Source organism: Helianthus annuus, chromosome 10 (assembly GCF_002127325.2).
Source record: "Helianthus annuus cultivar XRQ/B chromosome 10, HanXRQr2.0-SUNRISE, whole genome shotgun sequence".
In the NCBI taxonomy this organism is placed as follows: Eukaryota; Viridiplantae; Streptophyta; class Magnoliopsida; order Asterales; family Asteraceae; genus Helianthus; species Helianthus annuus.
The window spans coordinates 152,204,581-152,228,083 of NC_035442.2; the positions used below are offsets into that span (position 1 = coordinate 152,204,581).

Genomic DNA, 23,503 nt, shown 5'->3' on the forward strand with positions numbered 1-23,503 from the left:
CATAAAAATATATTTGCCACAAAAAAAAAAAAAAAAAAAAAAAACTAACTAGACATATGATAAGGCATTTTGGGAGCAATGTTTTTAGATTACTTAGAGGTGCTAAGGTACCGGTTAGCATGTTTGATTGTTTAGCATATCATGATGCTATCTTGATGACCTATTTGGTCATGCCATGTAGTGAACGTATAAATATTCTACTAACTTCTGGTTACTCACCATAATTGATTTAATGGAATATTGTGAAAAATTAGTATCATTTCTAGTAACTTCTAATATAGTCTCCTGGCCATATTTGCTATATGATATATTTTAGATATTTAGTACATTTTCTTTTACACCATTCCAAGGTGATGACTTTTCATTCAAACATAGTGGAAACTTAATAAATTTCTTCGGTATACATTAGAATATGATGCATTATGAATTATAAAATTCGATATCAGCGCGTAAACTATCGATGCTCTTTTGGAGCATTTAATATGCTATTAACACGTGAAATAGTATCAATAACGTCTCTACCACGTGAAATATTATAGTTTTAGCCTTTGTTTAGAGGGAAAACATGTACTATTCATAAGGTTTTCCATCACTAGGCTATATGTAGCCAAAAACGCCAAGTGCGATGAACTAAAGTTTGGGTTGAACTTGAAAAATCATTATTAAAAACAAACGGGACTTTGTATACATTTGGGAGAACTTCGGGTTCTCATCATTGATTTAGGATTCATGTGAGCATCAACACTAACTCAAATGAATTATTATTTATCAATTTAAGTAACTAATATCAGAGTAGTTTACTTAAGCTAAAATCCACTAATTATTTTCATAGCTATTTTTCATCATTTTCATGTGAGGGCACATTTCGAATGACTATATCAATGTCTATTAATATTTGTTTAGCAACAACAAGCAATTAGAAGAATAACCATACAATTAATTATGTTGACTATGCATAGCATTGTAACAAGCTGAAATATCAAATCACTAAAACATAACAATGTTTATCTCAGCGTAGTTGTTTTGGTAACCAGCTACCAATGAAATTTGTATTAATTTATTTAGCAAATTTAACTTGTCAAAAGACAATACATATAACATATATGCTATCTAAAACAATGAGACCAGCAGAAAGTATTGCTAAACAAATGAAATCCGTAATATCTACCCATAAGCAAGTTATATGCATGTTAATTATTCACAATTTATATGCATATCAATTACATATATAAATCACACACAATCCTAGGACATTATACGTATACATATATGTGTGTGTGAGTGTTAAAGAGATTAAGCTCATATTAATTTGCTTGTCATATCTAGAAAAAAAATATTAAAGATCATTTAAAGTAATAAGAATTAATCAAATTTCTAATTAATAGATATTAATAAGAATGAATTAAAATTAATAAAGAATGAATTAAATGGGAAAAATGATATTTAATAATTTTAATTTCTAAGCATTAACCAACATCATATATATTAATATCCATGTTCATAACTCCATATAATTTAAGATTGCAATTAAATGGATATTAAAGATCATTTAAAGTAACGTACCCATTTGTTTATGACGTGTTGTGTAATTTATGTATAAATGTAACATGATATAGCCAATCACAAGTATATCATATATACACATATTTGTCACTATAGTTTAAAACATAAACAAATGTCACTATCAACTTTCTCGATCATATAATAACATATGAATCTTTATTACTCGTAAATGAACTTTCTTATACTAATAAATTTTGTTGCTCAAGAAAATATAACAGGCATCTTGCGAATTTTTGTGTCATGTTAATTTGCAAATAATATCTTTTACCACACAAATATTTCATAGAATCAAATCACATATTTAAATATCAAATAACAACTAAAAGGCTTATACAATTGCAATAACAATGATATACAACAAAATTAACTAAGTAGTTGTCATATTATAACATATTATCATATAATGTCACACCCCAATTTCCACGTATATCACCGGTGGGCCCGATGGAGGATTACCGTGACGTAGTTGGCAACAATATAGTCAAACCACAATATATAAATGCACAGTGGAAGCATAAAGATAAATATAATTCAACCATTTACTGTAATATCCAATGTATCACAAGTAGTTGAATCGTATCCACAGGAGGGATCAAATTAAATAAAAATATTGTTCAACAGATAAGACATCAAGCTTGCGAGACTTCTTAAGATGCTAAGGAGCTATTGCTAGCCGATTACGTGTAGTACCTGCACTTAATATTTTTGGGAAAATACGTCAGTTTACACTGGTAAATACATTCAACCGACTCTTTTGTAAAATGTTTAATAAAATTGATTTGAATGCATGAGGCACAAACTCTTTTATAACTTGGGAGAATTATTTAAAATTATAATCTTGTGAACGAATTACATGTTCCTTCTATGCGTTCAGTAGCCCGGATCCTGTCCGGGTTAAAGATCAATAGACACACCACATTGCGTAAAACCAAGGCGGGTAAACCATCGGCTACGTCTTTTAATAGTATAGACATCATACCGGGTGTAAGCCTACACCCGGATGTCGAGGTCGTGGCCATTTCGTAAAATGATGCCAATGATATCCGGGACACGGTCATTAACCCCCCAAAGGCTTTTAAGTAACAAGACTGTTTAAATGAGCCGATCAAATTATTCAATTAACCACCTAAGCGATGGAAGATTTGATGCTCAATCAAGCGGTATTTTATATACCGTAACCCAAGCCCGTATAAGGGAAAATAAGTTAAAAGTATTTACCTTTGCAAGTATTGTCCTTAATCAGTTAAATCACAGATATCTTTTACTGGGGCTCCTTATTCTGGAACGAAGGTTTTAAAATAACCTATTAGAATCCTAACGGGTCTTTATATTAGCCGTAGCCTAGACCGGTTAGTTTTCGAGGGATAGATACGGTTTAATCGCGTGAAAGGCGAAAACTGAGAATGGAACGTGATTCTGACCCAACAAGTTCGGAGACTTGTTTTATACGGGTTTAATATTCACACTCTGCATCTTGGGGTCAAAATGATATGGTTTGACCCGTATCGGCTAATTTATGTAAACTAGTCACATAAGCCGGACCGTGCGCGCAATAGGCGCAACGGGTAACCGTAGGAGTCCTACACTGTTTTCCTAATCCAATATACTTTAAAGAGGTTGTGGTATCAGTAGGATACCTTCCATAATGCCCGTAACGAGTTTTAGTTCATTATACGCCCCGTAGGGGTTTTCCGATTATTTTAAGGACTTTTAAAGGGTTTTCTGAGTTCTACAGGAAACCTGAGTTTCCCGATCAGTTTAATAAGTGTAAAATACTTTATTTATTAATTAAAATCAGTAGCAACTGGTATCGGGTCAAAAGACCTTGTAGAACTCAAGTTTTGGCCGAAAAGGGCATATTCGGTATTTACCGAACCGTAGCCATAACCGCAGGTTATGAGCAGGTTAAAATTAATTAAAAATCTTTAAAAATCCCAAAATATTATTTTACTACAGTGGGTAAAAGTTTTGGTGACGAAATCTTGGTTTAGGTAGGCGTTATGCTAATTGCGCCGTTTATTACAAAAGTTTCTTGTAAATGCGCTATTTAGCATAACTCCCATTCTAGACCTCGGATTGGCGTGAAACTTTAGAGACATGCTTAGAATTTAGTAAGCAAGGTTATGGTCCCCTCACGTGTCCGAAATACTCGTTTTATTTTAAAAAGGGCGTTACGGTCAACTTTTAAGTAATTAACAGAAATGCGTAAAAGACTCGGACAAACAACGAACCGGTCACAGAGGGTGATACCATCACGTGACCTGGTCCTAAGAAAGTCCTAAGGCATATCTACATTGCACTAAAACGGGTCAGAACTGAAGTCAAAGCAAAAGTCAAACTTTTGCGACATTCGGCTCCGAACCGGGTCAATATGGCAAATGGCCGAATCAAACGAGTTTTGACAAGTTTATATACTTAATATCATGTTTTATGATCATCAAAACAAGTTTCATAGCATCTATATTACAGATTATGCAAGATTCGCAAAAACGGCTTTCTGTTGACTTTTTAAGCATGCGTTTGACTCGACATTTGAACTAGTTAGGGTGGTGATCAGGGGGAACCCTTTTAGAGGTTTATTACCCACATAAATACCAACACATAACTACTTTTGATTCAACAATTCACTGAACCATTCGTGATTTATCGCAAAGTCAATCGTTAGTTACGACGGATTGACTTTTTGGCTAAACTAAGCATAAACAAGGCCATAGAAGGTTTGGCATACTTACAGAGACTTGTGCACGACTTGGGAATGTTAGAAGAAAGCTTGGAAGCTTGAAAAATGAGCAGAAGGTGTGTTTTGAAGTGTGATTTAGTTGTGAACCAAGCATGCTTATTTATAGTGCAAGAAAGGCCTCTAGATCATCACACATCAGTCTACAAGTGAGTATGGATGATGGGCAGGTGGCCCTTGATGCTAGGAGGCAAGTAGAGGGCACCCATGCTTCACTTATTGCTCATTTGGTCGTTCACTAGCTCAAAAGGCAAGTCTGTCCAAACATTCTGCATCTGGGCGTCTCACGCGGCCCGCATGGAAGAACCATGTACTTTTTACGCGGGCCGCCTGAAGTTTAAAATCAGTCGTGTTCAACCAGGAGGCTCGCGGCCCGCCTCAACTTAACCCAAACCTTTACGCGGCCCGCGAGGGGTTGGTTTTTCAGGATTTTTAAATCTTTTGTAATCATGACTAGAATCTGGTAATTAATAACGAAATCTTCTGTAATTATTAACCTGACCTTTCGGGTTTGAAGGGGTAACTTTGCGATTTGGCCCTTGATTATTTACAACTAAGGGCCTCGTGTTATTTACCTGCATTGTTAAGTCCCCGGTTATCTCGTTAATTATTCGGAAAGCCTTGACTTTCATTGTTGACGCTTTTAACCCTTCTCGTACGAATTTGATCATTACTTTCTCGTTTTAAAACGGAACTTCGCGGAATTTATACAGTATTTTCTAGTGAGCGTATTTTACTGTTACAAAGCCTCGGGTACGTCAAAGGGTCACTCAGAGGTATAATTAAACATGTTGACACAGTTAACCCCCGCAACTCGTAATCTCTCACTTTCTTCCGCGTTTCGCTTCCGTACGATCCATGATTTATTCGTTTGAAGGTACGAGCATCGTTTAGGGTTACTATACAGTATACTTACCCTTGTTTGACATTTATAACCCTCGAATTTACACACTTTCAAGGTTTGTCAACATTAGTCCTTTATTAAATATTAAATGCCACGTGTAACTCAAGACACGTGTCAATACATTATTGGACACAAAATTTCGAGGTGTTACATATAAACATGTGCATTATTGTAAATTCATTAACAGAAATGCACTAATGATTATCTTCAAATATAACTATTAGACATCACCTTTTAATACAAATTGTATTTTGGTAGTCATCATAAATTGTATAAATACTAATAACAAAAACTAATTAATGGACCAATCAAAACTCATAACCATAATAATAAAAGCACATAATGATATCAAAACTCATAACCATAATAATAAAAACACATAATGATTTAGAATTTGTAATGTCTCTTTGAAACATAATTTGTTGTATAAAATTTAGAACAACAATAAAAAGCTATTTAATTACTATTTACTAACAATAAAATACAATAAAAACAATTTATTAGAACAACAATAAAAAGCTATTTAATTACTATTTACTCATTTCGTAAATTGAAAAAAAAGGGGTAAATATACATCAACATGAATTAATGATGAGGAAATTGGAATTAATTTTATAATTAATAATATTCAATCCACACTCATAAGTTATATATTAGAACTTTAATTGAATTTATGCTATATTAATTAAAACTAAATAATATATATAACTTTAAAATATATATAAATAACATAATCAACAAGTAAATGCAAGATCATGGATAGCATAATACAACTTTTCTTTTCAAGGTTTATCAACTAAACATGCAAAAAAAAAAAAAATTTATCAAACTATATACCAATTTCTAAACCAAGGAATAAGCTTGCAATATAACTAGCAAATAGATAAGATTAGACTTAATAAATTAATAACAAGTATTTTCTCATCGGGTTTCTGTAACAAGTGTCCATGTATATATTAAACTTATATTTCCTATTTTTTTTCAATACCGTGATGATCATTTATTCTAGAAAAGGTCATTGAAAATGAAAATGAAAATTATGAGTAGGATTTGAACATCCCCTGTTCAACCGACTTTCAAAAATCTCATTCTGGTTAACGATTATTCTTATCATGGTAAAATCAAGTTGAAAAGATAAGGCATATTCAACAAGAAACAATATAGGTATAAGAGTAGTACCTTATGTAGATAAACGTGTATGCTGGAAAAAAAACTTACCTTGAAATAACTAAAGAAAATAGTATCTCCATCACTTTTCAATCGCCATGTCTACGAAATCCAATCTTCGTTGGAAACACCTCGGGCCACCAAAACTTTTATCAACAAAACATCATCAACGACATGGGTCAACCGAGACTTTAATCAACGATTAAAACCAATGATGATTCGAGCACTTTCTTGCTGATAACGTGTTGTGTAATAACTAGAACCTATTAGCAATGTATAGAAGAAAATGAGAGAATGAGAGATGAATTTCTTATTGATATATCTCATACAAAATACATGAGCCACTATATATAGGCTATAATATTAATACAAACATAAATATGACATGAGAGTTAGAAATGTGGATAGTCACTAATAATGGATGCATTCATAACAAAACCTTTCTTATTTAATTAATAGCACACAAGTGGAGTAGAGTCATTTTCTTTGGGTTTTTTAGTAAGCGTCAATCCCTCTTTGGATGAGAGAATATTTTGTGATTCTTTTTGTATTTCTCTACAAAGCTCTAAATCATTACATTCCGACCCTATAAAAGAAAAAAAAAAACTTTCTAACATTCCCCAAGTCTAGAAAAACAAAATGCACAAATTACATGGTTCCTAGTTTTTTATTCATGTTCCAAGATGTTTGAGATTGTCACCACGCGTATCTTCCATCTCTTTACTTCTTCATTCGAATCATTGTCGACGATCTAATATAGTTTTTTTTTTGAACGGCAAATTTGGATCACTGACGGACCACTGGAGTATCATCGTGCCACCAGCAGAATCACTCGATCATATCCATCTCCACTAGGCAATAATGCCTATACACCAATTCAGGAGGAAACCCAATAAATCTGGGAAAACCCCCTTTGTAAGAATCGAACCCATGACTTAATGGTCATAAGCCTTATCCCACCCCTAATACCACTAGACTATAATGCTATGGGTGACGATCTAATATAGTCATTGCGATCTTTTCTTATCACTTACTATCGTAGTTTCGATAGAAGACAAAAAAAAACTACATAGAAGGAATTGGTGTAGTCCGTAATTTTTTTGAGTCATAGGTAATATACATTTGTGAATTTGTGAATGTTTGGTAAGGTGAAACAAACCCTATTAAAATTGGGGACTTTGATACTCAAACATCTTTTTGAAGTTCTTGGAATTCTACTATATGGTATTTGTTATTATGATGAAATTGTATACTATTTGCAATGATTTAATTTAATCAGAGAATAGTAACTAAGTTTTAAAAGTGTTCTAATTAGGTCACTGGTGTTGTTTTTGTCCCAATTAGATAACTTAATATTCAAATCGAGCCATATCATTTTTTCACGTGTCAAGAAAAAAATGAAGCATAACATGTTAGGGTCGAATTATTTAGTTATATGAAATTATATTTATTAAAAATAAAAACCATTTAATTACATTAAAAATTAAAAAAAACAAGTTACAATCCACGTCATCACTCGACGTTAGCATCAAATAAAAGAGAAAAAAGAAACAAAAATTCATATCACCACGCTTACCTATGAAATTGATAAAAAAAACACTTAATTTTAATGAAGAATAAATATTGAGTGACCTGATTGGAACACTTTTAAAACTTGAGTGACTTAATTGGAACACTTTTAAAACTTGGTTACTATTCTACAAAGTTAGCCATGTATGTAATAAAAATATGTTTCAATAGAAAAAAATTCTGTTGTGTAACATATTTGAAGTTTTTGGAATTCGTATATAATAAAAGAAATCATTTTTGGGACACTTGTCATTATATTAGGCCATGTCTTATGGATAATTATTATTTTAGTTTAATCTCTTCTAACTAATTATAGATAATCCTCCTTAGGGATGAGCATATGTCACCGAATACCGATCCCATACCGATCCCGTACCGATCCCGTACCGATGCCGATCCCGATCGGTATCCACTTTTTGGCGTTTTCGGTATCGGTACGGTATGGTATCGGTATTATACCGATACCGACCCTCAAAATACGGTATAATACCGATACCGTACCGTACCGATACCTAACCGACATGTTTCGGTATCGGTATCGGTACCTAGTTTGGGTGAAATTCGGGATCGGTATTAGGCGGTATCGGTATCGGTTCGGTATCGGATACCGATATGCTCATCCCTAATCCTCCTACTAAATATTATTTAGTTTAATTATTAATTTTATGTTTATCTATTTACTTCAATTTCAAACTTAGTTATCTAATGTGATATTAGAGTAAATTACTATTTTGGCCCCTGTGGTTATATCACTTTTACCCTTTTAGCTCAAAAAGGAATTTTTTAACATCTGACCCCTCAACGTCTTTTTTTCTAACCCTTTTGGACCCTAACGTCATTTTTTCTAACTCTTTTGGCCCCTAAAATTAAATGGATGCGGTTAGTGTTTGGGGCCAAAAGGATTAGAAAAAAGGGAAATTGGCCTGTAATAGTCCCACCTAGACCTTATTGGCTATTAATAATCCCACCTCAGAATATTCCCCCCACCAGTCCCACCTTTCACCTATTTTTCCTACAATGGTCCCCCGTTAAAAAAACTTAACGGAGTTAAGCTTTTTTCCAAATTACAAACAGATTTTTTAGGGCTTTTGATTAGAACGACGATACGAGTCCATTGATGTAAAACTTGCCTCGAAACGGTGCTCCAAACGATGAAAACGACGCTTCAATCCGGGTGTTTAAATTTCCAATTAACCAAAATCAAGTCACTTGGAGCACCATTTCGAAGAAAGTTTTACATCAATGGACTCGTATCATCGTTCTGATCAAAAGCCCTAAAAAAACTGTTTGTAATTTCGAAAAAAGCTTAACTCCGTTAAGTTTTTTTAACGGGGGACCATTGTAGGAAAAATCGGTGAAAGGTGGGACTGGTGGGGGGAATATTCTGAGGTGGGATTATTAATGGCCAATAAGGTCTAGATGAGATTATTACAGGCCAATTCCCCTAGAAAAAAAGACGTTAGAGGCTCAGTTGTTAAAAGATTCATTTTTTGGCTAAAAGGGTAAAATTGATATAACCACAGAGGCCAAAATCGTAATTTATTTTTGATATTAACTATATATTTGAACGTTTTGTTTAGTTTGGTATCAAATAGATTTTACGAAACTTAAAATAAAATTAACTAATATTATTTATCATTTCTACATTTGCAAGTTTTAAATAAATGATTAAATTTATTGAAAGTTCGTTAACAAATTTTTACTACAATATAATAATCTATTTATATCAGTCTAAATATATATCTATACTATACTATATAATAAAACATTAATGTGTGACACCTATCACTCATTGTAAGTATTTATTTTATAATTTTTTCGGTTCACGTCCAAACTTATCTTATATTAATTAAATAAATAAATGAATAATGAGCTAATATTAAATTTCATCCTACTTTAAATTTTGAATACAATTCTTCTATTTTTTTAATAAAATATTATTCTAAAATTTAAATTTATTAATTTAAAATATTTTTTAAATAAACAAATTATTTTTCACGAAAACCAAACTTTGTATTAATATATGAAATATTTTTATTTTCATTACTAAAAACATTATTATATCAATTTTATTACATAATTTATAAATCAATTTGTCGGAATTGGTAACAACATTTTATCACTCAAATAGATGTTGATTTGCTTCTTGAATAACATATCTTCTTTTCAAGAACCATCTTCACAATCACCATATCCATCGCGTATCGAGTATTATCCACTAGTATATTGAAACGTATGACTTTTTTATTATTGATATATAAAATTAGATTTATTAAACCCGTGTAATACACGTAGTTTTTTAAAGATATACCTCTTTTATTATTTACTATACAAAATTACATTTATTCGACCCGTGTAATACATGAGGTTTTTTAAGATTATTAACTTTTTATTATTTGATATATAAAATTAGATTTATTCAATTCGTACAATACACGGGGTTTTTTAAGGATATATATTTTTTTATTATTTAGTATAGAAAATTACATTTATTCAGCCCGTGTAATACACATATTTTTGAAGATGTAACTTTTTATTATTTGGTATATAAAATTACATTTATTCAACCCACGTAATAAATGAGGTTTTTTAAAGATGTATTATTTTATTATTTGCTAAACAACATTACATTTATTCAACCCGTGTAATACACATGGTTTTAAAGATATAACTTTTTCATTTGGTATATAAAATTATATTTATTCAACCCGTACAATATGGTTTTTATAGATATAACTTTTTATTATGTAATATATATAATTATATTTATTCAACCCGTGCAATAAAGGATGTTTTTAAAGATATATTGTTTTATTATTTAGTATATAAAATTCATTTATTCGACCCGTGTAATACACGGGGTTTTAACCTAGTGAATACTATATAACAAACTAGGTTAGAACCCTGTGTAATACACGGGTTGAATAAATTTAATTTTATATACCAAATAATAAAAAAAGGGTTATTGGATTTTACCAACCCTAACTATTGGCTATTAGCCGCTGTCACCCCCAACTATCACTTTGACGCCCGCCACCCCCAACTTAACACTTACTTTATTTTGTCACCACGTCGTTAACTGATGACTAACTTTTGAGCTTGTTACTATACTTTTGGGGGTGTCCAAAGATCCCTAAAACCTTTCTAAGATCCCTATGACACCCCCAAAAGTATAAAAACAACATCAAAAGTTAGTGATCCATTAACGACGTGGTGACAGAACACACTAAGCGTTAAGTTGGGGGTGACGGGCGTCAAAGTGATAGTTGAGGGTGGCAGCGGCCAATAGCCAATAGTTAGGGGTGATTAAATCCAATAACCCATAAAAAAATATCTTTAAAAACCTCGTTTGTTACACAGTTGAATAAATGTAATTTTATATACCAAATAATAAATCAATATATCTTTAAAAATCTCGTTTATTACATGGGTTCAATAAATGTAATTTGATATATTAAATAATAAAAATGTTATATCTTTAAGAACTTCATTTATTGTACTTGTACGGGTTGAGTAAATTTAATTTTATATATTGAGGAAATTACGATTTTGGCCCATGTGGTTATATCACTTTTACTCTTTTAGCCAAAAAAGAATCTTTTAACATCTGAGCCCCCAACGTCTTTTTTTCTAACTCTTTTGGCCCCTAACACTAACCCCATCCATTTACTTTTAGGGGCCAAAAGAGTTAGAAAAAAAGACGTTGAAGGCCAAAAGGGTTAGAAAAAAAAAACGTTAGGGGCTCAGATGTTTAAAAATTCTTTTTTATGTTGATAGGGTAAAAGTGATATAACCACAGGGGCCAAAATCGTAATTTACTCTTATATATTAAATAATGAAAAAAAGTTACATTTTTAAAAAGCTCGTGTATTGTATGGATTGAGCACATGTAATTTTATATACCACTCAATAAAAAGTTATATCTTGTTATATCTTTATAAACCCAGTGTATTTTTAAACCTTTGAACTAAACTGACAAAATGGGCCAAACCATATGGATTAAAATGACATTTAACTCTTTACATTATATTAATTTATATTTAGTGTACGTCTTTTGTTAATTTCAAGATAAATAATTTTGAAATCTAATAAATATTTCAAAAGATTATATTATCTCTTATATGAATTGTTTAAATTTATATTAAATTTAATTTTATAATTATCTTTTAATTAATATTAATTATCTATAATTAAGTAGGAGATAAAGATGAGAAAACTAAAAAATAGATGGCTTCAATGAATGACATGTGTCCTCATATTAGTTTCTTTTATTATATAGTATAGATTTTCTACACATGCGCATAAGATATTTGAAGTTTATTGCAATGCCATTTGGCTTGTCAAACGCTTACACTTGGATTTATGAATCACGTGTGTCGAACAATGTTTGATCAATCGGTCATTGGCTTAGGTAAGTGATAAATTTCTACCCGAGCCAATTATAACATGTCATGTTAACTTGTCTCTTGCACTCAATCAGAAGGGGTGTTCCCCTCTAGAGGAGTCCATTTCTTTTTCTTTTTTTTTCTCTAATTTATTCATTATTAATTGAAACAATTTAAAAACATAAATAAAATGACGTTAAACTAAAAAACAAATTACATTAAATTAAACTAAAAAACAATACATTAAATTAAACTAAACTAAAAAAAACAATACGTTAAATTAATTCTAGGAATTTAAAAACCTAGACGATAAAACTAAAAATTAGAAATTGCATCGACCATTATATTTTTGGCGATCTCGCGTTTTCGTTCTAGAATAATCGCCAACATGTCGGGATCAAGATTGTCGTGTGGCTTAGTAAACGTTTCCACATCCTTATCATACAACAATTGTCGCATCGCCTCGCGTTATTCCGCAACCAACGCTCTCGTTTCTTCCTCGCATTTCCTTCTTATGCTTACCAACTCCATCTCTTGTGCTCGTTTTCCCCTTTCATAAGGGTGTATTGTTCGAGCTTCTCGGACAAACCCGTTGAGCTTTCGGCCGACGTTGTGGGTCTCTTATGTTTCTTTTGAGGTCTTGTTGGTGAAGAGTCTATGTTTATGTCGGGTATGGAACTATTAAATTCGGTACCCGGTGTACGGTCATGATAGTTATCCGAATCCGATGACTTTCTCTTTTGGCCCGAACTCTCATTTCTTCACCCAACAATGGTACTTTGGCCCATTTGTCATGTTTTCCAACCACCTCCCACGCCTCAACATGTTGAAAACCACCCGGAAATCTAGATTGATAATCTTTTAAAGCCCTCTTCATCCCATCAACATTGTCACAACCACTACCACATATACGATCCTACATATTATAAAAAATATAAACAATTTTATAAACATAAATATTTATATAAACAAATATATAAATTTAAAACTAAAAATTAATACCGCTTGATGCCAAAGACCGTTGTAATGGTTCAATTTAGTCAACATAGGTGTCCATTTTGAACGCACTTGATGAACGGTTCGTGTACTACCGCCAACCGTCGTGTTGTAATGTGCTAGAACTTTTTCCCAAAAACCGTCCGCTTTTTGTTGATTTCCTTTCTTCTGTGTTTAAAGAACAATGAACCCAAGCCTTGGCTAAAACCTCTTCTTATTTTTCGTCCAAGTTTTACGATCCATCTTTCCGCTTTTGCCTTTCGGATCACTCACATCGGCAACATCTTCATCTTCGTCTTCCATTTCATATTCTTCTTCTATGCCAACATCTTCATCGTCATCCAAATTTTGCGTCTCGGGGACATCTTCATCTTCGTGATCATTATTATCGTAGCTCGGAAGCGGGTGTTCGACATTATCTCTTGGTGGGGTCTTATATGCAAACGGGTCGAAAGCGTTTTGCGCTTCAATGGGGTATTCGTAACGGCCGGGTGCGACCATTGTTGGACCGTGTGGGTGTGAAAAATATTGTGGTGGAAAATTAGATTGGGGTTGTGTATTGTAAAAATTGGGTTGAGGATAAAAAGGTTGAGATTGTGTTGAATACCCGCATGGAGGTTGAAATGGTTGCCCTCGGACCGCTCGAACCACCTCGCCTAGCCGAGGTTTTTTTCGAACCCGACCCTCAACTAGCCGAACTTTTTTTTGCCTTTGTTTTGCTTTTCCATATTGATACGTGAGTAGTATGTGAAAAAAGGTTTGATTTGGAAATGGTAGAGAATATACAGTATATTTGATTTAGAAAATGGTAGTATTTATAAAGTGTTTGTTTTTTATTTATTTGTTTATTTTTTTTAACTGCAAATTTGGATCACTGATAGACCACTGAAGTATCATTTTTTTTTCTAATTTAAACACCATTATAGCCGTTGAGGTATGTCCAACGGTCAAAAAAGCACAAATGGTCAACAAATCTCTTCGGTGACTACACACTGATTCACAACTCAATCAAGTGAGTGAGGAGGGTCGGCGGCGGTGTTACCCATCGGTAAACCCGTTCACCGCAACTGTCCCGTTCACCGCAACTGTCCCGTTCACTCTTATATGACATTAGATTGTTGTCTATGCATTTTGTCAACCCGAACCTCACAAGGCTATTGATTTGACTCACGATCTTGATAATGTCGTATAATAGTTTTAAAGCTTTAAATGATCATGCTTCGACGAAAGTAAATAAATAAAATGAATCCATGAGTAAACCCAAATTTAGGGCTATAAACGAACCGAACATTTAGCGAACAGTTCATGATCCGTTCGGCAGGAAGTTCGTTTATGTCCGTTCATTTAATAAACGAACGAACATGAACAAGAAATTTCGTTCGATTAGTTAAGTTAGTTAAGTGAACGAACATGAATAGAGGTCTCGTTCGTTCGATTGTGTTTGTGAACGTTCGGTAAGGTGTTCGTGAACATTCGTTCATTTGCGTTTGTTTATGTTCGTATGTTTGTGTTTTAATTGAATATTTTTGTAATTTCATATATCTTATCTATAATTTTCGCATTATTAAACTTTTATCTATTTTATTACTCTAACAATTAAACTAGGAAACTCTCTTTCACCTTGTTTATGCACCATTTCCCTTTCATTTCTCATTATTTACATCGACGAATACGGTCGACCTCCGTTCCATAATAAGGGAAGTTCTGGTGCTACTCTCTGAGCCATCTACCTTTATATTTCGCCGCGTTCGCCAAATTTAGTTGTGTTCGTTAGTGTTCGTGAATCGTTCGCGAACACGCTCATTTCCTTAATGAACGAACACGAACATAAAATCTCGTTCGGTAAGTGTTCATGAACCATTCGTGAACACATTTATTTACTTACCGAACGAACACGAACAAGGTCTTGTTCGTGTTTGTTCGGTTCATTTACAACCCTACCCAAATTGGTCAGATATGAATTTCTAAATATGTGATTTTCTTGCTTAGCTACAGAGGACCCGACGATGTATAAAAGTTCGATATATGCTTTCGAGTAAAACACCTAAAGATACGAAGAAAACTCTTCAAGCTTTTTAGATCACAATTTGTTTCAACTTACAAACCATATTTTGGTTTCAACTTAAAACCAATGTTCTCTTAGGATTATTAATTATACTAAACGTTTTAAATCTTCAACCTCTAATGCATGTGAGAATTCAACCTCCATTTTGCCAACAAAGCTTCAAAGTCTTTAACAATTAATAATCCTACCCTAAGCTAAATATATCTAAACCACCTAACAATATTCATCAAACCAAAGTATCTAATTAATACTGATACGAATTCAAACATTCATCCCAAACAAGTCAAAAAGTTAGAATATCCATATTCAAGTTCACACACGAACAAGTCAAAAAAACACGACCAAAAAGAGATTGTTTTCAACCATATCCGCCCGCCACCAAGCTACGCTAATCCCCATAATACGGGTTGGTCGGGTCTTAAACAGATAATAAGCATAGACCAGAGAAAATGGGCTTATGATATTCATGACATTCAATAGAGAGCTAAACTTGCTTTCACCTATTGATTTTCACCATGTATTTACACTTGTTTTAAAATCATTGGTCGACCCTTATCACCCTTACCCGTAACAGGTTTGTTTCATCAAATGTATCCATAGATCTGCAGCAAAAAAAGCAACATGACATGAAATCGCGTTTAACATAATTACTTTCAAAATATTAATTATATTTATAGTTCTTTACCATTGTTGGTTCTTCCTGAATTCAGTCAACACCGGATATATATTCTCGAATGCAGTGTAAGTCTCATCCCTGACCTGAAAATGTGAAAATAACAAAGGGGAAGGATATATGAATAATATAAAAAAGGCTAAATTGCATTTTACATCCTTTATGTTTAAACCAAATTGCAGTCGCTGTCCTTTAACTACGAAAATTACACTGGATGTCCTTTATGTTATGGTTTCTCTTCAAGCGGTGTCCTTGTGTCTTAACCCAGTTTGTTTTTAGTGTTAAAGTCGGGTTATGTGCCACTCACAGGAGGGCGTAATGGTCATTTTGTTCCCGTTTTAAAAATTCGTTAAAAAACATTATTAAAAAATAATGTTAGATTATAATTTAATAATATACACACATATTTTTATTCCTCCAGTGTTGCTCAGATCTCCAAAACGAAGAACACAAATCGGGTGACCTAACCGTCACCACAAAACCTCCACCACCACCTAACTGCCATCACAAAACCTCCACCATACAGACCCTCGATGACGAAATCGATCTGACCATTCTGCATCACCGTCGCACTATCCCCACCCACATCCAGCCACCATCGTTCCGCCAACCAGATACCGTCACAACCCAACAACCTCTGTCCATCACCACTACCAACTCGCCACCACCGCCCAAAACAAGCGCCGCCGCCACCACTGTTTCACATGCACCCGATTCCGACCACCTTCACCGGGTAACCATTTAGTGGAGAGGGGGATTATTTTGGTATGAATTTGCAGGTTTTCGGTCGGGTTGGTGATCTCGATTTTCAGACGGTTCTTATGCTTTGAAAATCATTTCTTGCTGTAAATTTGTTTATATGAAAATTGTTTCATAAAGCGGGTGCAGGGGAATAGGGGACTTGGTTTTAAAAAACGCGAAGCGCACAAAAGCGACGAGGTCTAAATACGAGGCGCAAAGCGCGGAGCGCAAAAGCGGTGGGCTTTTCGTACGCGAGGCGCAAGGCTTTTTATATATTATATATGCTTCTAGGATCATTTACCTGATATTTAGACACAAATAAGCTGTATATATGTTTTAATATTGAAATTACATACAAAGTACAGCCTGAAAAGCATGATTCACAACAATATGCTGCACAAAAAAGGGTCATGTACATGAGGCGCGCGCCTCAGAGTGGATTTTTCAGCAAAAAAGCGCGCCTCAGCTGCGCTTTCTGTACAACCTGTGCCTCAGGCTACATAAGGCGTTGAGTTTGCGCCTAGGCGCGCTTTTTTAAACCAAGATAGGGGATGGTGAAATTGTTGATGGTAGCAAGGTATTTTCAGGCGATGGGGTGCCGGAGATGGTGACCGGCGGTGGGGTGGCCTAACATGAAGGTTGCCGGTGAGATTTCTAAAGGAGGGGGGTTAATATATGTTTAAACGAAGTAATGGGGCTCAATTTTTTTTTTATTTTTTGTTTTAAATATATATATTTAATAGGGGAATAAAATGACTATAATACCCTCATGTGCAAGGCACGTGGGGGAAGTTAACAACAAAAACTAACGAGGTTATGAGATAAGGACACCGCCTGAAGAAAGATAGCAACATAAAAGACATCCAGCATAATTTTCATAGTTAAAGGAGAGCGCCTGCAACTTCGTTTAAACATAAAAGGACGTAAAATGCAATTTAGCCTAAAAAAAGAAAAAAAAAAGATAGACATTGGCTACAATAATCAAACCTTGGCTCCAGTAAGAACAATTTTCCCAGAAACAAAGATGAGCAAAACAATTTTCGGTTGTTTCATTCGATAAATCAATCCCGGGAACAGTTCTGGTTCATACTGTATGAACAATCAGTAGGAAGATTATAAGCGAAAGCATGGCGGATACAATATATGTGTGTGACCGTGTATATGTATGGTATGTACGTATGTATACAAGAAAACATTATTTATTGTGAACTCACACTTGAAAAAGCACCGTGAGAGTACGCGAGGCCTTCAAGTCTGATGGGAAATTTAACATCACAAGAACCAACAATATTTTGAATCTTGAAATCCTACAAGTCATCATGAAAAAAAAAATATATGTATTTTAATGTATTAAAATGGACATAGAACCTATAGAAAACAGGGTTATAATAGGACCATAGTTGTCGATAGCGAATAGCGACAAATAGCGACAAGGCATGGCTAGGCTACGTAGCGAATAGCGACAAATAGCGATTACACTAGAAAAAGAATTTTGAAAATTTTTATATGTATATTACATCAAAATACCCTTGTATATATGCTATTTTACATGTATATTTAACAAAAACCTGTAAATCTAGCTATTTTATAGCTATAACCCTTTATAACATAAAAAAAAATAATAATAACTGTCGCTAAATTCGATAGTCATCGCTATGAACCAAATAGCGACAGTAAGTCGCGTCGCTATAAATCGCGCTATAGCGACCGCTATGGTCGCAATTAACAACTATGAATAGGACGATGGATACCTTAAATTTAGCTGGAAACCCAAGTTTCTGAATGATTCGAGCATACTAAAGAACCAACATTAGGAAAGGTTACGAGAAAATAATTAACACCGTGACATAAAGGAATATATAATGGGTATAAAATAGGTGTTAATGTTATCATTCTCAATTACCTTCCGTGCGGCTAGTTTTGACTGCTGTTCACTCTTGGCTCCGGTACAAACCTGAAACAGCGAGTTATTAAACTTGTATTTTATTTAGTTTTCAAATTGCAATGTTGTGGTCGTTCAGAAGAGAAACGAACAATATAAGTGCAGAGTATGACTCGAAGCGAAGTTACAGCACTTGCATTAGAGAATATATGAAAATAACTTACCATCTTCCCAGAAGCAAAGATTAAAGCCGTTGTTTTTGGTTCTCTTATTCTCATAATAACAGCAGCAAAACGCTGAAGAACATTAAAAAGATAATATATAATCAACAATTCAACATATAATCTTCTACAACTATACAGCTACCTGCAAGAGTTCTAGTATATTGTATATGCATAACATCACTGTATTGGAAAAGACCGGCAAATATTATTGTACCACCCGAGTCACAGTTGTCAATAGCTAGCGTAGCGATCGCTATAGCGCGCTACGTAGCGTATAGGTCTAGGCTCGCTATTAGGGTTGTAGCAATAGATAGCGATAATAGCGACAGTTTTTCTTTTCTTTTTTTAATATAAATAGCAATTAAATATAGCTATAAAATAGCTGGATTTTAGGTATTTGTTAAATATACATGTAAAATAGCATATACACCAGGGTATTTTGATATAATATGCATATAAAATTAACTGCAACAAATCTGATTATCATAAAGTAAATAAAATTATCTAATTACATTACCCTTTTTCTAACCTACGTGAGAAAATTTTATTTGCAACATCAAGTAAAGTGTGTGTGTGTGTGTGTGTGTTTGGTTATTTATGTATTAATTTATCGGGTAATCATAATTTTCCAAATGCTCAAAACAACTTATTATTTGATTAACAATAAAAGCCCATCACATTATCTCCTAGACTTGTACGGTCCGTTTTATTACAGTAGTAGCAGTTGATTATCTGATTCTGATTATTAAAAAACACCACCCCCTAAAGTTTGAATTTGCAGCCTTGGACAGTGATGATCTGCTCTATCTCAAAGAGCAGATGGAAGCAGAAGAGGATGCAGAACGTTTATTATGTCGCACTGAAAAACGAGCATTTGCTGCATTTAAAATATCCTTTCTTTTTTTTAAATAAGTCCCGTAACATATATAGACCATAGTTATCGATAGCGAATAGCGACAACGTACCTATATGCTACGTCACGATAGCGATGAAATAGCGCCCGCTATTTCGTGTTTAGCAATAAGGTAGTTAAAAATTTAAGAAATAAAAATAGCTATCTATATAATTTTTTTTATATATATAATGTTTATTTTATACCTTTTTTATGTATAAATATATAAATTTAAGGACCAAATGTAAGCTAGTGAGAATAGGGGGGGTTAAATGTTAAGATACACAAACTAATTTTACACTTTTTGTGTAAATTTTACAAGTTTAGGGAGTAAATGTAACTTAATAAAAGATAGAAGGGTTAAAAGTTAAAATCCATAAGCTTATTTAACCCTAAAAACGCTCCAACCTAATAAAAACGCATCCGCTCTTCTTCTTCCTAAGTTTCCAGCAAGTTTCCGGCAGAAATTGCAGGTTTCTGGCCGGAATTCATAGTTTATAAAACCTAAAGCCTAAAACACGCTAAAAACCCAGCCGCTCTCTTCTTCATTTTCTTCTTCTTCCTGCTTTCCAGCAGAAAGCATCACCGGAATCGGAATTTTTTGCCGGAAATCGCCGCCGGAGTCGCTATATGCTTGATATGCACCTTGTAGCGGAGGTTGGCCGCCACGCCACGCTATTCGCTATAGCGTCCGCTATGGACGCTATTGATAACTATGATATAGACAGACAAGTGATGCACTATGTACGACCTCAGAAGTTACCACCCTAGTTGTAGCGTACAACTACAACTAAGGTAACTTCTGAGGTTTAACAAAATGGATTTACGATGCAATTGTTGGCTGTGTTATTTCTTTATATGTTTTTTCAGAAAATTGTCATGTCATTTTTGGTCATCTTATCATATTTAGTTTCTTACAATCAGAATTTGCCAACCATACACAGACATTTTATTATCAGGTGTAATACAACTTGAAACAGCATAATAACATTCTAAGTTGTGAATAGCAAATGTAGCGGTCGCTATAGCGCGCTATGTAGCGAAGCAATGTAGTGTCGCTATTATGGTTATAGCGATGGATAGCGAGCATAGCGACACCTTATTTTTTATTTTTTTTTAATATAAATAGCAATTGATATAGCTATATATAAAATAGCTGATTATAGGTTTTTGTTAAATATATACATGTAAAATAGCATATATACCAGGGTATTTTGATATAATATACATACAATTTTTTTTAATTTTTTAGTGTATCGCTATTCATAAAATAGCAGCCCGCTATTTATCGTTATGTGCTATGTAGCATATAGGTATCTTATCGCTATTTGTTGCTATTCGCCATTAACAAGTATGCACCCGACCGACTCCTTATACCAACCAATGTCATCTGTTTTGCCCACAAGAAACTCAAAGATATGTTCATCCACAACACGTCAAAAACATGTTTATGTTATTTTACAACAGGCATTCATTTGTGTAAGGTGTCACAATTATAATCAAAGTATCAAACAACTAAAGACAAATTAACCATCAAGCCGAATTTCAAGTACGACTAATTGACTCTCTTCAAGTGGTCATAACATAACAAAATGTGGGCTAATTAGAATAGAGATTACCTTTGGATTATACTCAGCATTTCGAGCCTGCAACGCGATAGCCTTCAGGTCTAGCTTACAATCCAAATTGACAGTAGAAACAATGTTCCTAAACGTAAACAAACAAACACAAATTCCGCAACTTTTAGTCTAAAGATTTAAAACCAGGGCATCTTATCAGCTAATTAAACAATAATAAGTTGATCTAAACAACAAACATACTGAAGAGTTGGAACAATCCCAGAAGGGTGCTTGGAAAGATCAACCGGCTGGCTACCCTCCATCACCTGATCCGCCATAAATCCCCTACCGAAACCCTTCAATCAAAAACAATCAAACTCAAAATTTAAAACATGGGTCAACACAAAATCAACTAAACAATCGATTAATTGGATATTAATTGATAACCCAGTGAACAAAATCAACTAAAACCCATTTACAGAAAGAAAGATTGTGCGAAATCTCACTTAGGGTTGACAACGGAAAGCTTAACAATTGGAGTGAAATTGGTGGGTTTTGAGCAAAGGGGTTGGGGAAATAACGGTGGAAATTTTGAAAAGGGGATCTTTTATATGTAAGGATGATGATTTATAGAGAGGGTTTGAAGAGATGATGATGATTGTTGGGGTGTAGATCTGGATGAATGGGGGGTGGTATTTGAGGGGGGTAGGCTTTGGGGTTTTAATGTGTGCCGAAAATGCCCTTTTGAGATATTTGGTGTGAACTGTGTGGTGGGGGTATAGTTGTAAATTGGCTTGTTTTGGGGACGGAATTGCTTTGGTTACAGGGTTGTGAGGTAATGATTGGTGAAGAACCAATCAGGTTATGCCGCGTGGCTAGGTTATTGACTCATTGTTATGTTAGGCTGAACCGCTGAAGGCCCATTATTTTGGATTTGGGCTGCATAACTTTTAACCTTATTGGGCTCTAAGAGCATTCACATCCAATCCATCAAATTATACATACATTCCACTAAAAAACAACTCCTATATCAATATATTTTCACTAAAAACAAATACTTTTTCTCTCTCCTTTCAATTAAATAATATTATCATTACCTTTTTCTCTTACTTCCACTCACAATCACTTTCAAAATATATTAAAAAATTATAACGGGTGAACAGTGTCCCCCCAAATATACAGATGAACAGTAACATTTTCTCTCTCCTCTACTCACAACCACTTTTTATACCTTTTATAATATAAAAACCCCTCCTCACATAATTTGATGGTTAGGATGTGAATGCTCTAATGACCCATACTTTAGCCATCTCTTTAAGTTTTGAAAGTTTAACATGCTGCAAAGTGTAAATTGTTATGAATTATAAAGATTTTACCATAAAGATCAAAATTTATCTCTAAATTTATTAAGCAAGTGGATGAACTCTTTGTTATACCTATAGATAATATACCAGATAGTTAATTTTTTGGTAGTATAAATACTAACTCAAAGTAGAAGAGAAAATGCACCTCATGTATACACTTTCATAAGTTATACAGTTCTATACTTCTTACTCTTACAATCTTTCTAAAGTTCTTAAAGTTTTATCACAGATCTTGTGTTAATTCATTTTACATTATAACATGTTATCAGTACGAGTCGCTTATATCCTAATCAAGAAAGACTTTTAAGCACAAAGATATCCATCATAAGCAATGTAAACACTTCATTAACTTTGTATTGACAAAAAACTAAGTACAAAAGAACATTTTATTATATATGTACTACGTGATTACTTACATTCTAACTTTTATTTACATATATAACATTTAATTATGCATCTAACTTTTACTTTTATTGCAACTAACTTTTATTTATACACACACGCTCACATTTCATTTACAGTTTACGTTTATTTATTTATGTATACTAACATTTTTATTCTTAGTATTATGCATCCTAATTTTATATGTTATAAAATAATCTTTCTTTAATACCTCTTTTATTATCTTATCTATATTGAAAACAGATTGGTTAATAAAATAGACTAGTCGATTAATTGAAAACGGATTAGTTACACATAAAATAAACTAATCGATGACCTCTATTTAGGTTGAAGATAATAATCTAACCAACCGAACAATGCACGCCGTTGTGTTTTCCGCC

General features: G+C 33.5%; 1 protein-coding gene across 1 annotated transcript; it reads right to left on the bottom strand.

The window, feature by feature from the left end:
* Positions 1-15,608: 15,608 nt before the first annotated feature.
* On the bottom strand, positions 15,609-22,048 carry LOC110885889 (TATA-box-binding protein). The gene is made up of 10 exons (XM_022133607.2): positions 21,864-22,048; positions 21,619-21,713; positions 21,418-21,505; positions 18,907-18,978; positions 18,704-18,754; positions 18,552-18,596; positions 18,015-18,107; positions 17,788-17,889; positions 16,072-16,145; positions 15,609-15,988 (listed from the first exon to the last, which is right to left on the bottom strand). Coding segments are annotated over exons 2-10 (603 nt in total). The 5' UTR covers positions 21,696-21,713; positions 21,864-22,048; the 3' UTR covers positions 15,609-15,987.
* Between the last annotated feature and the right edge of the window lie 1,455 nt (positions 22,049-23,503).